This window comes from Bos taurus, chromosome 17 (genome assembly GCF_002263795.3).
Source record: "Bos taurus isolate L1 Dominette 01449 registration number 42190680 breed Hereford chromosome 17, ARS-UCD2.0, whole genome shotgun sequence".
Taxonomy (NCBI): domain Eukaryota; kingdom Metazoa; phylum Chordata; class Mammalia; order Artiodactyla; family Bovidae; genus Bos; species Bos taurus.
In genome coordinates this window covers 71,305,618-71,317,271 of record NC_037344.1, presented here as the reverse complement: position 1 = coordinate 71,317,271, position 11,654 = coordinate 71,305,618, and the positions used below count along the sequence as shown (strand labels likewise).

Here is an 11,654-nt window from a genome sequence, read left to right as displayed (position 1 = left end):
ATCTTTATTGTTTCTTTTCTCCTGTTGGCTATAGGTTTAGTTTGCCTTTCTTTTTCTACTTCCTCCAGGTGTAAGTTAGGTTGTTGATTTGAGATCTGTATGCTGCTGCTGCCAAGTCGCTTCACACGTGTCCGACTCTGTGCAACCCCATAGACGGCAGCCCACCAGGCCCCTCCGTCCATGGGATTTTCCAGGCAAGAGCTCCGGAGTGGGTTGCCATTTCCTTCTCCAATGCATGAAAGTGAAAAGTGAAAGTGAAGTCGCTCAGCCGTGTCCGACTCTTTGAGACCCCATGGACTGCAGCCCACCAGGCTCCTCCGTGCGTGGGATTTTCCAGGCAAGAGTACTGGAGTGGGGTGAGATCTGTATGTGTTCACAGCTATACAATGGCCTCTTAGCTGTTTCTGCTGCCTCCCGTAAGTTTGGGTCTGTCGTGTTTTTAATTTTTTAAGGTACTTTCTACTCTCCCTTGTGATTTCTTCTTTGATTCATTGGTTGTTTAAATGCATTTTTAAAAGTATTTCATTTCCTAGCTTTCCTTCTGTTATTGATTTCTCATTGCATTCCACTGTGTTCAGAAAACACACATCATATGATTTCAATCAGTTTAAATTTCTTGGGATTTATTTTATGACCTCACCCAGGGTCTATCCTGGAAAATACTGCATGTGCCATTTAGAAGATCAGGTATTTGTGGGTGCTGTGCTGTGTGTGGCCGGCAGGCCGATGGGGTTATTTTTTAACAGCTATCTATCTTATTTATTTGGCTGCAGCAAAATAAACATTTACTGCCTAGTTGCAGCAAGTGGGATCTCCAGTCTTCCCTGTGGCATGTGGGGCCTTTAGTTTGGGCAAGCAAACTCTTAGTTGTGGCACATGGGATCTAGTTCCCTGACCAGGGGTTGAACCTGGGTTCCCTGAATCAGGAGCATGGAGTCTTAGCCACTGGGCCACCAGGGAAGTTCTCCTATAATGTTAGAATGTGGTTCAAACCTCCGTTTCCTGCAGGATCTCCGATCTCGTAATTCTATCCATTAGTGAAAGTGGAGCACTAAAGTCATCAGCTGTCACACTGACAGTTTACTCACGAGTAACCTTTAATTTTCCAGTTCTTTTTGGAAGCTGGGGGGACTCACGACTGCCACCCAGCCCCAGGCGCATCTCAGGCTCGGGAGCCACGGGAGTTGTTTCAGTTCTTTATTAGGCAAAGAAGCAGTGAATTTCAGCGTCTCCCTTAAGGAAAGGGGTTCCGGGGGCTGAGCTGGCCAGGTCCTTGGGGTGGGCTGCCTCTACTTGAACTTCTGCAGCAAATCGCAGATCCTCTCCTTGACCATCGGGTCCAGTGTGGAGCAGTCCCATTCCGCCAACTTCACCAGCCGGTCGTGGGCCTCGCAGAAGAGGGTGGAGCCGATGGCCAGCTCCACCCTCATGCGCCACTCGGCCAGCTTGGCACTGTTGAGGAAGACGTTATGGTTGCCGGCCATGGGCTGTGGACAGACGGAGAGGTAGGCATGGTCAGCCTGGGGACCAGCCCCACCTGGGCCCTGCCTACAGCCAGAAGACTCTCCCCACTCGCCCCTGTGGCCAGTGGGCTTGCTGACCCCCAAGGCCTGGCCGGGGCTCACAGGTCATGTAACAGATGGAGGCGGGGGTGGAGGACCCCGAGTGGCTCTCTTGTCGCTGGTCTTGCTCCTCGGCTCCTGAGTCCCTCTCAGAGGGGCCCGTGACCCAGGGGTTCCCACTTCTCCAGTGTGAAACCTCCCAGGGGTCTTGCTTTCTTCCATGGAAACCCCCTGCCCCCAGATGGAGGTGGGAGGAATTCAGTTATTTCTCCCTGTGTTGAACCTCCCTCTGTGATCAAGCACAGGAACTGCGATGAGACACCCAGCCGGCAGCCTAAGAAACAGGAACCCAAGACATCTGGGGTGGGTGTGGGGGTGAGACTCAGGGGACTGCACCGCCTGCGACAGAAAGACTGGGACTTTGTTTCTCTCCCTGTGCTGGTCCATCCTGCAGACTGACCAAGGGCCAAAGTGGCCGCTTTGCACACTGGCCAGGATCTCAGCTCCATCCTACACACCAGCTCGGTCACAAGTGGCCACCCTCCCCTGCACGCAGAAGCTGCATGAATGTCCCCCACCCAGAAGTGTCCCCCCATGCAGAGCAGATGGACCCTTAGACCCAAAGCCAGGGAGCGGCCCTGTCCAACTGCCCTGACTGGAGCTCTGGAAAAGAGGGGCACTTTGGTCAGAAGGACACTTTGGAAGCTTCTGGATTCTTCCTGGAGGGTCCTTTGGGAGGAGGAGGCCCCTGGGATCCCGGCTGACTGAGCAGGCTCACCCTCCAGCTCCCGTCCCCACGGAGGACTCTTCCTGAGGCACTAACGACCATGATCCTCCCTGGTTCCCAACCTGGGCTTCCCGTGGTTCCCCCAGGTCAAGGCCAGGCACCCAGGCACGGCTCCCCCTTCCCCAGCCTCTCTGCAAGTTACAGTCTCAAGGGAGTCCCTCGTCTGCTCCGTCCGCCTGCCCCCGCTGGAAACCTGCATCATCTCCACCAGGGCTACCAGGTCGGCCAGGGAGATGTTGTCCCCAGTGATGAACATCTTGTCCTGCAGAAACTTCTCCTCGAAGAGCTTCAGGTTGTTCTTCACCTCCGCCAGCATCTGCTCCGTCTTCTCAGCTGGGACCTCGTCTCCCGTGATCATCGGGATCAGCAGCTGCCCGGGGTGGGGGAGGGGAGGGAGAGGAGGCCCCGTCTGACTCTCCAGGCCTCTGGAGGCCCCGTCTGACCCTTGCCTGCTAAGACAGGTGGTGGGCAGTACCAAGGATGTGAAGTGGTATCGCCTCCGTTGGCAGTTCCAGTGGGTAGAAGGCGCCTGGGGCCCTTGTTCAGAAGGATGAGGGACTTCCCTGGTGGTCCAGCGGCTAAGACCCTGAGCTCCCAATGAAGAGAGGGCCCAGGTTCGATCTCGGGTCAGGGAACTAGATCCCACACGCTGCAACTAAGAGTTCACGGGCCTTGACTAAAGATCCCCACGCTGCCGCAAAGATCGAAGATGCTACGTGCTCCAGCTAAGACCCAGCAGAGCTCCAAAAGACTGATTAATAAAAGTTGTTTTTTTTTTTTAAAGAAGGACTTGAGGTCCCAGCAGGAAAGAATCCTGTGATTGATTGGTGACGTCTGCCACAGGTGTAGCATAAGAAGTATGGGCACATGTACTGTTGATCTGTCAGCTTCAAATATGACGGTCTTTGCGGGCCCTTTCACGTTTTTTTTTTCTTTTCTCCCACTGCACAGCTCGAGGCTTGCAGGATCTTAGTTCCCCACCCAGGGTCTGAACCTGGGCCCCCGGCAGTGACAGCACCATCCTAACCACTGGACACAGGGGAATTCCCAGCTCTGATCCCTCCAGTTCAGAATGAAATGTCTTGAATCCTATCCCGGCTTGAGTGACACCAGCCCCTCCTGGGTGCCCTTCCCCTCGTCCCTATAAGGCTCTTTCCTGCCCAGTGGTCCGTGTCATACCCCCACGGCTCTGTAAGGCGGGCAGGACAGGGAGCTGCAGAAATGAGGCTCAGAGCGGGGCGGACGCTGGCCAGAGCCCCAGCCGTGGGCCCCCTCACCTTCATCCAGAGTATCTTGTTCATGGGCAGCTGAATGGCCGTGTGCTGCCAGGCCATGAACTCGTCCACGCGGGCACGCATGTGCAGGTCTGGCGGGTACCAGTGCGAGGGGGCGCTGTACTTGCGGCACAGGTAGAAAAGGATGGCCACGCTGCGGAGAGGACGGTCAGGGCGCTCCCCAGGCCGGCCCACCCTTGCTCGCCGACCACCCGGCGCCCCTCCTGGAGGGGGCTGAGCCCAGCGGCCCCGGGAAAGGCAGTCAAGCCCACCCCCAGTGGTGAGGACCCTGCAGGGAAGGGGGTGTTGGTGGGTGGCCTCAGACAGGGCAGAACACGTGGGGGAATCCCTTAGGAGGTCATTCCTAAACATTTGCAGGTGAAGGATGGGGTGGCCAGGAGGCAGAGGAACTGAGCAGAGTACAGGCGATGCACAGTGAGCCCGGGTGGACCACCGATGGAGCTGGGGGTGGCTACTGGGCTCCTTACGCCCCTGGTTCTCTAGCGCTTGTTCTACTTTGGTGCGTGTGAACTTTTCCGTAAAAGAAAGCCAGCGATCAGCAGCGCAGGTGGGCCAGGCCGGGTGGGAAACTCCCCCAGGAGGAGCAGAGACTTGGGGTGCGAGCGCTGGGAGGACAGTTACCTTTCAGACAAGATGAACTTCCCGTCTCTGAGGCTGGGCAGCTTCCTCAGGGGGTTGATCTCGATGTACTCCCTGCTGTGGTGGTGACCTGAGAGGGGCAGGAAGCTCTGAGGCTGCTGAGACCCCAGAGACGAGAGACCCGGGCCTCCCCGGGACAGAAACAATGCCTCTTGGAGCATCTTCCCAAGAAGGGGACGCTGCACCCCAGAGGAGAAGCACGCTGCCCCTCCCCACATGAGGAGGCACATCAGGGAGCCCGTAACAGGGACCAGGCCAGGGTCCCTGTTATGCTGCCGCCCTCCCAGGCCGAGGCCAGGGCGATGCTTTGGTTCCAGGAAGCTGGAGGCCTCCAGCCCTCACCCCCAACTCTGTCTAGGCCCAAAGCCACAGCCTGTGAATCAACAGAAGCCCTGGGGGCCTGGATCACAGTCCCAGGCCTCCTGCCCCCTCCAGGCTCTGCAAGTGGAGATTCTGAAGCCCCCTCTGTGGTCGGGGCGGTGATGGAGACTAGGGCCATGACCCTCACCCGGGCCCCGGGGAGTCACCCTGGGCAGGTCGGGGTGGGGTGGGGTGGGGTTGGGGGGCTGGGGAACACGTACAATGAGGAATAAGTACACGTGCTCCTGTGACCTCGGCCGCCCTGATGGGCAGTTGCACGGCAGCGGAGAAGGCGGGTGCGCTGGGTGAGAGCCCGGGGACCCTTCTTGTTCCCACTGTGCCCCCCTGGCCCCCGTTCATCATAGTGAGGAAGAATCTGCGGGGAATGGCAAAGGCGGGCCGGGCAGACACACAGTGGACAACTGCCCCCACCAGGAAGCTTTTCTTCCCTTTGTGCACTTGGGTGGGGTATGGCGTCGGGGCGGGGTGGGGCGGGGCTTGGCGTGGGGCGGGGCGGGGCTTGGTGTGGGTGGGGGCGGGGCGGGGGGGGGCGGGGCGGGGCTTGGCCTGGGCGCGTGGTGGGGCGGGTCTCCTCTGCTTCCACTTCTGTGAATCCCTGACCTAGCGTCCTGCCGCCCCTAGCACCCAGCCCATCCGGGCAGCCGCAGGCGCCCACCTTTCAGCAGATCCACAAACTGGAAGTCGAAGGGGATGCTGTTCTTCCTGGCGAAGATGTAGACGGCGCGGCAGGACGGGGACAGCAGGTCCAGGTAGAGCTCCAGGCCCATGCTGGGCCCCACCGCGGCTGGCAGACGCCCAGCCGCACGCAGCCCACCGCAGCCTGTGCCCTGGCCCTGTGCCCACCCACCCAGGCCTGGCGCCCCGCATTCTGGAACTTATTGTTCTCTTGGTGTTGCCATGAGGCCCAGAAGCCTGGAATGCTCACAGCGGGAAGGATTGTGAGGATACTTGGGAGCAGACCGACAGCCACCACGTGGGGTGGCGGGAGTGGCTGTGAATTTTCCCTTCCCCTCCCTGGGGGCCCGCATGTGTGTGCCACTGGCCCGTATCTCAGAGGGGCTTCCGTGTAGGAACTCCTGGGGCCAGGCCTTTATGGCAGAAAGTGACCAAAGGGGCGTTATAGGTTTCAGAAGCGGTGGGGGGGGCGGGGGGGGGGGCGTCTAGCCTGAACTGTGGCTAGAAATGGGTGCAGAGAAAGAAACCGGAACCTGGGGGGTTGTCACCACTCAAGGGGTCACAGAGGAGCTCAGAAGCTTCCAGCCTGGGTTGGGACCGGCTGCGCCCGAGGGCCAAGCACCTGGACTCGGCACCCAGAGGCAGAGGAGGGTCATGCGGGGGGCCTGAGTGCTGCTGTCTCTGAGCTGCTTGACTTGAGGAGATTCCCAGACCGTTTAGAAACCGGGAGAGCCCATTGACTAGAGCAGAGCAAGGCTGGAGACGAGTGACGGGCACACAGCACGCTTACTGCAGCCCCCAAACTGCAAGGGTGCAGCTGGCCCTCAGCGGAGCTGCTCCTTCACCAGCTGCGCCAGCTTCTGGGCCATCTGAGGATCCCACTGGGCCTCCTGGGGGTCCTGAGACTGGAGCACATGCCTGTGGGCCTTCTGGACGAGCTCAGGGCCCAGGGCAGCCTCCACACGGGCCCACCACGCAGCAAGCTGGGGCCAGTCTCGGAAGAGGTTGCAGCCGACGGGAGAGGGCTGGGGAAACAGGGCAGCTGGGGCTTGGGCTCAGCCCGTACCCAGAGCACCCCCGGGGGCAAGTGGGCAGGAGAACCTCACCTGCATCAGCTCCGTGAATGCCATCAGATCCTCCAGGGAGACCTGCCCAGAGGCCAGGAAAGGCCTGGCTGCCAGGAGCTCCTGATCAAGGTGCCCCAGAGCGGGCGTCAGCTTCCCCAGCAGCTGCTCTACCTGCGTGGCGTCCATGGGCTGCTGGGAGAAGTGGGGCAGGAGACACTGGGCCAGGAAGAGAGGAGGCGGCTTATCTCCGGGCCCTGGAAGCCTCCCAGCTCTTTTCCACGCCTCCCTCGGCAGCCACTTATCAGTGAGGCCCTCTGGGGCTTTGTGTTCAGAAGGATTCCAAGGTTTTATTCAGGCTCTGAAAAAAGCTATGCATTTCACTCCATCTCTGGCAAGTTGGATACTGCAAGGCCACAAAGATGCTGGCAGTACTCTTAAATGAATGCATTGGTATTTCCGAGACTGGTGACGGTGAAGAGGGTTTAACTCACACTCTGGAGCTGTCTGAACTGCCAATAAGACAGAAGAATAATACACCAAGATAAGATCCAAAGGACATATAATAGTGACATTGCGGCTCCGGGTGACAAGGACATAATGAAATGTCATAAATTAGTGATGTCTGCCTGGGGAAGAAGACAGGACCCCCCTGGGGGTCCTCAGTTCAGTTCAGTCTCTCAGTTGTACCTGACTCTTTGCTACCCCATGGACTGCAGCACACCAGGCCTCCCTGTTCATCACCAACTCCCGGAGTTTACTCAAACTCATGTCCATTGAGTTGGTGATGACATCCAACCATCTCATCCTCTGTCATCCCCTTCTCCTCCCACCTTCGATCTTTCCCAGCATCAGGGTCTTTTCCAATGAGTCAGTTCTTTGCATCAGGTGGCCAAAGAATTGGAGTTTCAGCTTCAGCATCAGTCCTTCCAATGAATATTCAGGACTGATTGCCTTTAGGATGGACTGGTTGGATCTCCCTGCTGTCCAAGGGACTCTCAAGAGTCTTCTCCAACGCCGCAGTTCAAAAGCATCAATTCTTTGGCGCTCAGCTTTCTGTATAGTTCAACTCTCACATCCATACACATGACTACTGGAAAAACCAAAGCTTTGACTAGACAGACCTTTGTTGGCAAAGTAACATCTCTCCTTATTAATATGCTGTCTAGGTTGGTCATAACTTTTCTTTCAAGGAGCAAGCATCTTTTAAAATTTCACAGCTGCAGTCACCATCTACAGTGATTTTGGAGCCCCCAAAAACAGCTCCTGCCCAAGTCTGCAGGATATGGCAGGGAGGCTCACCTCGCACAGGTGGATGTTGGTGGCAGGCTGCTGGGTGGCCGTGTGCTGCCAGGCCAGGCACTCATCCACACGGGTGTGGGCCTGCAGTTCTGGCGGGTACCGGTGTGCCTCCGTCTGGTATTTGCAGCTCAGGTATAAAAGGATGGCCACATTGCAGGCAGGGGGTGTCAGAGATCACCCTGCCATGACGGCTTCCCCTGGGCTTAGCTGGTCAAGAATCTGCCTGAAGTGTAGGAGACACAAGTTCAATCTCTGGGTCGGGAAGATCCTCTGGAAGAGGGCATGGCAACCCACTCCAGAATTTTTGCCTGCAGAATCCCATGGACAGAGGAGCCTGGTGAGTTATACTCCATGGGGTCGAAAAGAGTGGGACCAGACTGAAGTGACTTAGGATGCTTAGCACACTCTGCCATGACTCCAGCCTGTTCTGCGCCTCAGAGCCCAGCTCTCTGGGTCAGGGGCCCTTCTCAGGCAGGTGAGGCGGACCAGCCACGCACGCCCCATTCCTTTCCTGGGCCGGTTATGCCTGGTGTTCAGGGTCTGGGGGAGGGGTTCAGGGGGACCTCAACTCTCTTTTTTTTTTGGCCACATGGGGAAGTAGCCTGGGGGAGCTTAGTTACTTGACCGGGGGATCGAACTCCAGCCCCCTACAGTGGAAGTGGGGAGTCTTAGCCACCGGACCCCCATTCCTGAGTGCCCTTGGGCTCTAGGCACCTGGTGCTCAGTCTCCATCCTCCGACAAGCCCTGGGAGGTGGTTACCTTACTCCCCTGTCTTACAGAAGAGGAGCTGGGGCCCAAGGTTCGGGACCTGCCTGCAAAGAGTCAGGACAGGGGACTGGCATTCAGAGCACAGTGCAGCCCCAGGGCCGCCCAGCCCCTGTGACTCTGAAAGGCCATGCTGGGACATCTGGGGAGGGGCTCCCCTGGAGCCTCAGTCTTCCCTGGCTGCCTGCAGGCTGTGCAGGCCTGGGGAAGGCCGGCATGCCCTCCGTTCTGAAGCTTCCAGATTTAGCCCCAAAGCAGCCCTCTGGTCCAGGTCCCTGCCCTCTGAGCTGGACTAGCTCAGAAGAGGAAGGAGCTGCTGGAAAGATTTCCAGCTTTTTGTCTGCCTCCAAGCAACGATGAGCCCCAGACCCAGGGCGCCTTACCTCTTAGCCAGCAGGAAGTCCCCATCCCTGAGGGCAGGCACCTTCCCCGCGGGGTTCACCTTCAGGAATTCGGGGTTCAGGTGCTCCCTTGGGGGAGAGGGGAGCAGAGAGAGCACAGAGGTGGCTCAGGGCAGGGTCTGGCCCCCAGGTGCCCCCTCCATGGAGCCCACCTGGCTCTGCTAACCCCGTGGTGCCAGCTCCAAAGGCCTCAGCTCGAAGGGGATGCCATTCTTCCTGGTGAAAATGTAGATGGCATGGTAGGGGGGCAAATACAGGTCTAGAAAGAGCTCAAGATCCATCCCTGTGCCTCCCTCCTGCCTGCTCTCCACCTGGGTCCCATCCATGCTTCTCCTGAAGCCTACTCACCCCATGACTGGCTGGGCCGCCAGCCAGGACACCGCACCCCCTGGCCTCTGCCCTGGTGAGCGGCTGATTGCTGGATTTTCTTTTTTTTTTAGTTTTTTTTGGATGCAGACCATTTTTAAAGTCTTTATTGAATTTGTTACAGTATTGCTTGTGTCTTAGGTTTTAGTCTTTTGACCCAGAGGCATGTGGGATCTTGGCTCCCAGACCAGGGGTCGAACCTGCAGGCGTCGGAAGGCAAAGTCTTTACCGCTGGACCACCCCCAGCCCCTTCCCTGCCGTGGTCTGGCGGCTTCACCAACTTCCAGACTCAGCCTGCCGCCAACAAGACTTACCCTGCGCACACAGCACAGGGCCAGAAGGAATTTCCTCCTTCTCCTTTTCTTTCTTTCCTTCTCATGTGGGGAGCCCTGGAAGACAGCTTCCCCGCCCCCCACCACATAGAAGAAAATCAGTCACTCCACTGAAAATAGAAATGCGGGCATTTCCCACATTAGCTGGTCCAATGGCTAAGACTCCGGACTTCCCCTGCAGGGGACACAAGTTTGGTATCTGGTCAGGGAACTAAGATCCCATATGCCCAAGGTGCAGCCAGAAAGAAGAAGAAAATAGAAACGTATGTAAGGGAAACTTGAGAAACTTGAAAGCGTGGGCTTTCATCTGTGCTGTTTCTGATGCTTAGGGGCCATTCCCTAAATGTCTGTGTTTGGACTCACCATTGGTTGTAAGGAGCCCTTGACTATAAAACAGGGTGAAGGCTTCATGATGATTAAATATGGTACAGCGCGTCCTCTGGAGACCCTGCTAGGATTCAGCCACGGAATAAGAAGTTGTTCAGTCACTCAGTCGTGTCCGACTCTTTGCGACCTCATGGACCGCGGCATGCCAGGCTACCCTGTCTTTCACCATCTCCACAAATGACAGGAGAGGAAATGCAAGAAAAGCCCCCAAGTTTACTCCTAAAAATGTAAATCCCCAGTAAAACCGGCCTGAGAATTTATTGGTAATGAAAAAAAAAAAAAAGATGGAATAGAAAACTGGGCCAAAAACGTGAACTTTTTTCACATAGCAATTTCATCTCCTGGTTTTAAGAAAAAGAAAAGTCAGTGTTTTTCTTGCATTTGCTGTTTTTCAAGTATCTGACTCAAAAGAGTCAACATGCCAGAGCAGCATGTTTTGGGGTGGCTGTTCTAACCTCCTTCAATTATAAACACAAATCAAATGACAAACACCAGATTGCTGAGCGCGGAGGTTGTGGTGGAAGCGCCCTGAGAGCTTCACTTAAGCCTGACCCACGTGGGGGATGCACAAGTATTTATACCGTATTCTCTATAATAAAGCAGAGACATTACTTTGCCAACAAAGGTCCGTCTAGTCAAAGCTACGGTTTTTCCAGTAGTTATGTATGGATATGAGAGTTGGACTATAAAGAAAGTTGAGCGCCGAAGAATTGATGCTTTTGAACTGTGGTGTTGGAGAAGACTCGAGTCCCTTGAACTGCAAGAAATCAAACCAGTCCATCCTAAAGGAAATCAGTCCTGAATATTCATTGGAAGGACTGATGCTGAAGCTGAAGCTCCTACACTTTGGCCACCTAATGAGAAGAGCCGACTCATTTGAAAAGACTCTGATGCTGGGAAAGATTGAAAGCGGGAGGAGAGGGGACGACAGAGGATGAGATGGTTGGATGGCATCACCGACTTGATGGACATGAGTTTGAGTAAACCCCGGGAGCTGGTGATGGACAGGGAGCCCTGGCGTGCTCCAGTCCGTGGGGTCGCAAAGAGCTGCCCACGCCCTAGCGACTGAACAACGTAGAAAGGTCACTGCAGAAACAAAAATGACGTCAGATAGTCCTTCTCCTGGACGTGAGCCTCATGCCGCCCCTTAGCCGCATCTTATCAGACCTCCTGCCCCTCGGGCAGGTGCGGCCAGCGCGCGTATTCCGGAACCGCCTGGTCCCGGGTCGCCTTTGGCCCCGCCGCGCCCTGCCGCGCGGAGTACGCCGGGAGCTGCCAGCTTCGCCCCGCCCCTCAGAGCACCGCCCCGCACGCGAGCATGACGGGAATGGGCCGACGCCCCGCCTCGCGGGCTGCTTGGCGCGCGGAGCTTGCCGGGAGAAAGGGAATGTGGGTGGGTTGCCTTGGCAACGTGCGGCTTGGCACGAGCTGAACAGTTGGGGTCCCGAGACCAGAGCGGCCGCTGCGCGCGGGCTTTCGAGGGCGGCGGGTGGTTCGGTTACTGCCCGGCGGCGGCCGAGCCTGGAAGGAGAGGGCGGGAAAAACCACACGGGAGCGGGGCGTAGAAGCGGAAGAGAGGGGTCCGGGGCGAAGGGAGGGTGTGCAGCGTCTCCGGCCGTGTCGAGTGAGGGGAGCTGTGCAGGGTGTCCCAGAGCGAGGGGAGGAAGCGGAGGGGAGACGGGCTCGGAAAGTGCAGG

General features: G+C 57.1%; 2 protein-coding genes across 7 annotated transcripts; both read right to left on the bottom strand.

Annotated features, from left to right (window-relative positions):
* Positions 1-1,183: 1,183 nt before the first annotated feature.
* Positions 1,184-11,209, bottom strand: GSTT4 (glutathione S-transferase, theta 4). 6 transcript variants are annotated; one of them, XM_059875906.1, is made up of 7 exons: positions 6,446-11,202; positions 5,320-6,364; positions 4,865-5,019; positions 4,266-4,353; positions 3,627-3,777; positions 2,543-2,719; positions 1,184-1,487 (listed from the first exon to the last, which is right to left on the bottom strand). In XM_059875906.1, exons 2-7 carry the CDS (start codon positions 5,529-5,531, stop codon positions 1,290-1,292), a joined length of 981 nt encoding a protein of 326 aa, XP_059731889.1. In that variant the 5' UTR covers positions 5,532-6,364; positions 6,446-11,202; the 3' UTR covers positions 1,184-1,289. The 6 variants fall into 6 exon arrangements, 5 of the variants coding, with proteins under 5 accessions (XP_059731889.1, XP_024832852.1, XP_024832851.1 ...); XR_003029908.2 differs by adding an exon at positions 1,626-1,896 and having other exon boundaries at positions 1,374-1,487; positions 5,320-11,209; XM_024977084.2 differs by having other exon boundaries at positions 3,627-3,741; positions 5,320-11,203.
* LOC132342556 (glutathione S-transferase theta-1) lies at positions 6,164-9,225 on the bottom strand. The gene is made up of 5 exons (XM_059876214.1): positions 9,221-9,225; positions 8,855-8,941; positions 7,706-7,832; positions 6,446-6,622; positions 6,164-6,364 (listed from the first exon to the last, which is right to left on the bottom strand). The coding sequence occupies exons 1-5, from the start codon at positions 9,223-9,225 to the stop codon at positions 6,164-6,166; spliced, it is 597 nt and encodes a 198-aa protein (XP_059732197.1).
* Positions 11,210-11,654: the final 445 nt, after the last annotated feature.

Excerpts from the sequence above, each read along its gene's own strand:
- GSTT4 (XM_024977083.2), bottom strand. The coding sequence starts at position 5,531 with ATGCGGGGCGCCAGGCCTGGGTGGGTGGGCACAGGGCCAGGGCACAGG. Across the intron at positions 3,778-4,265 it reads AAGTTCATCTTGTCTGAAAG|CGTGGCCATCCTTTTCTACC; the intron begins GTAACTGTCCTC and ends TCCTCTCCGCAG. Across the intron at positions 2,720-3,626 it reads ACAAGATACTCTGGATGAAG|CTGCTGATCCCGATGATCAC; the intron begins GTGAGGGGGCCC and ends CACCCCGGGCAG.
- LOC132342556 (XM_059876214.1), bottom strand. Across the intron at positions 7,833-8,854 it reads GACTTCCTGCTGGCTAAGAG|CTGCAAATACCAGACGGAGG; the intron begins GTAAGGCGCCCT and ends TTTATACCTGAG. Across the intron at positions 6,365-6,445 it reads CATTCACGGAGCTGATGCAG|CCCTCTCCCGTCGGCTGCAA; the intron begins GTGAGGTTCTCC and ends CTGTTTCCCCAG.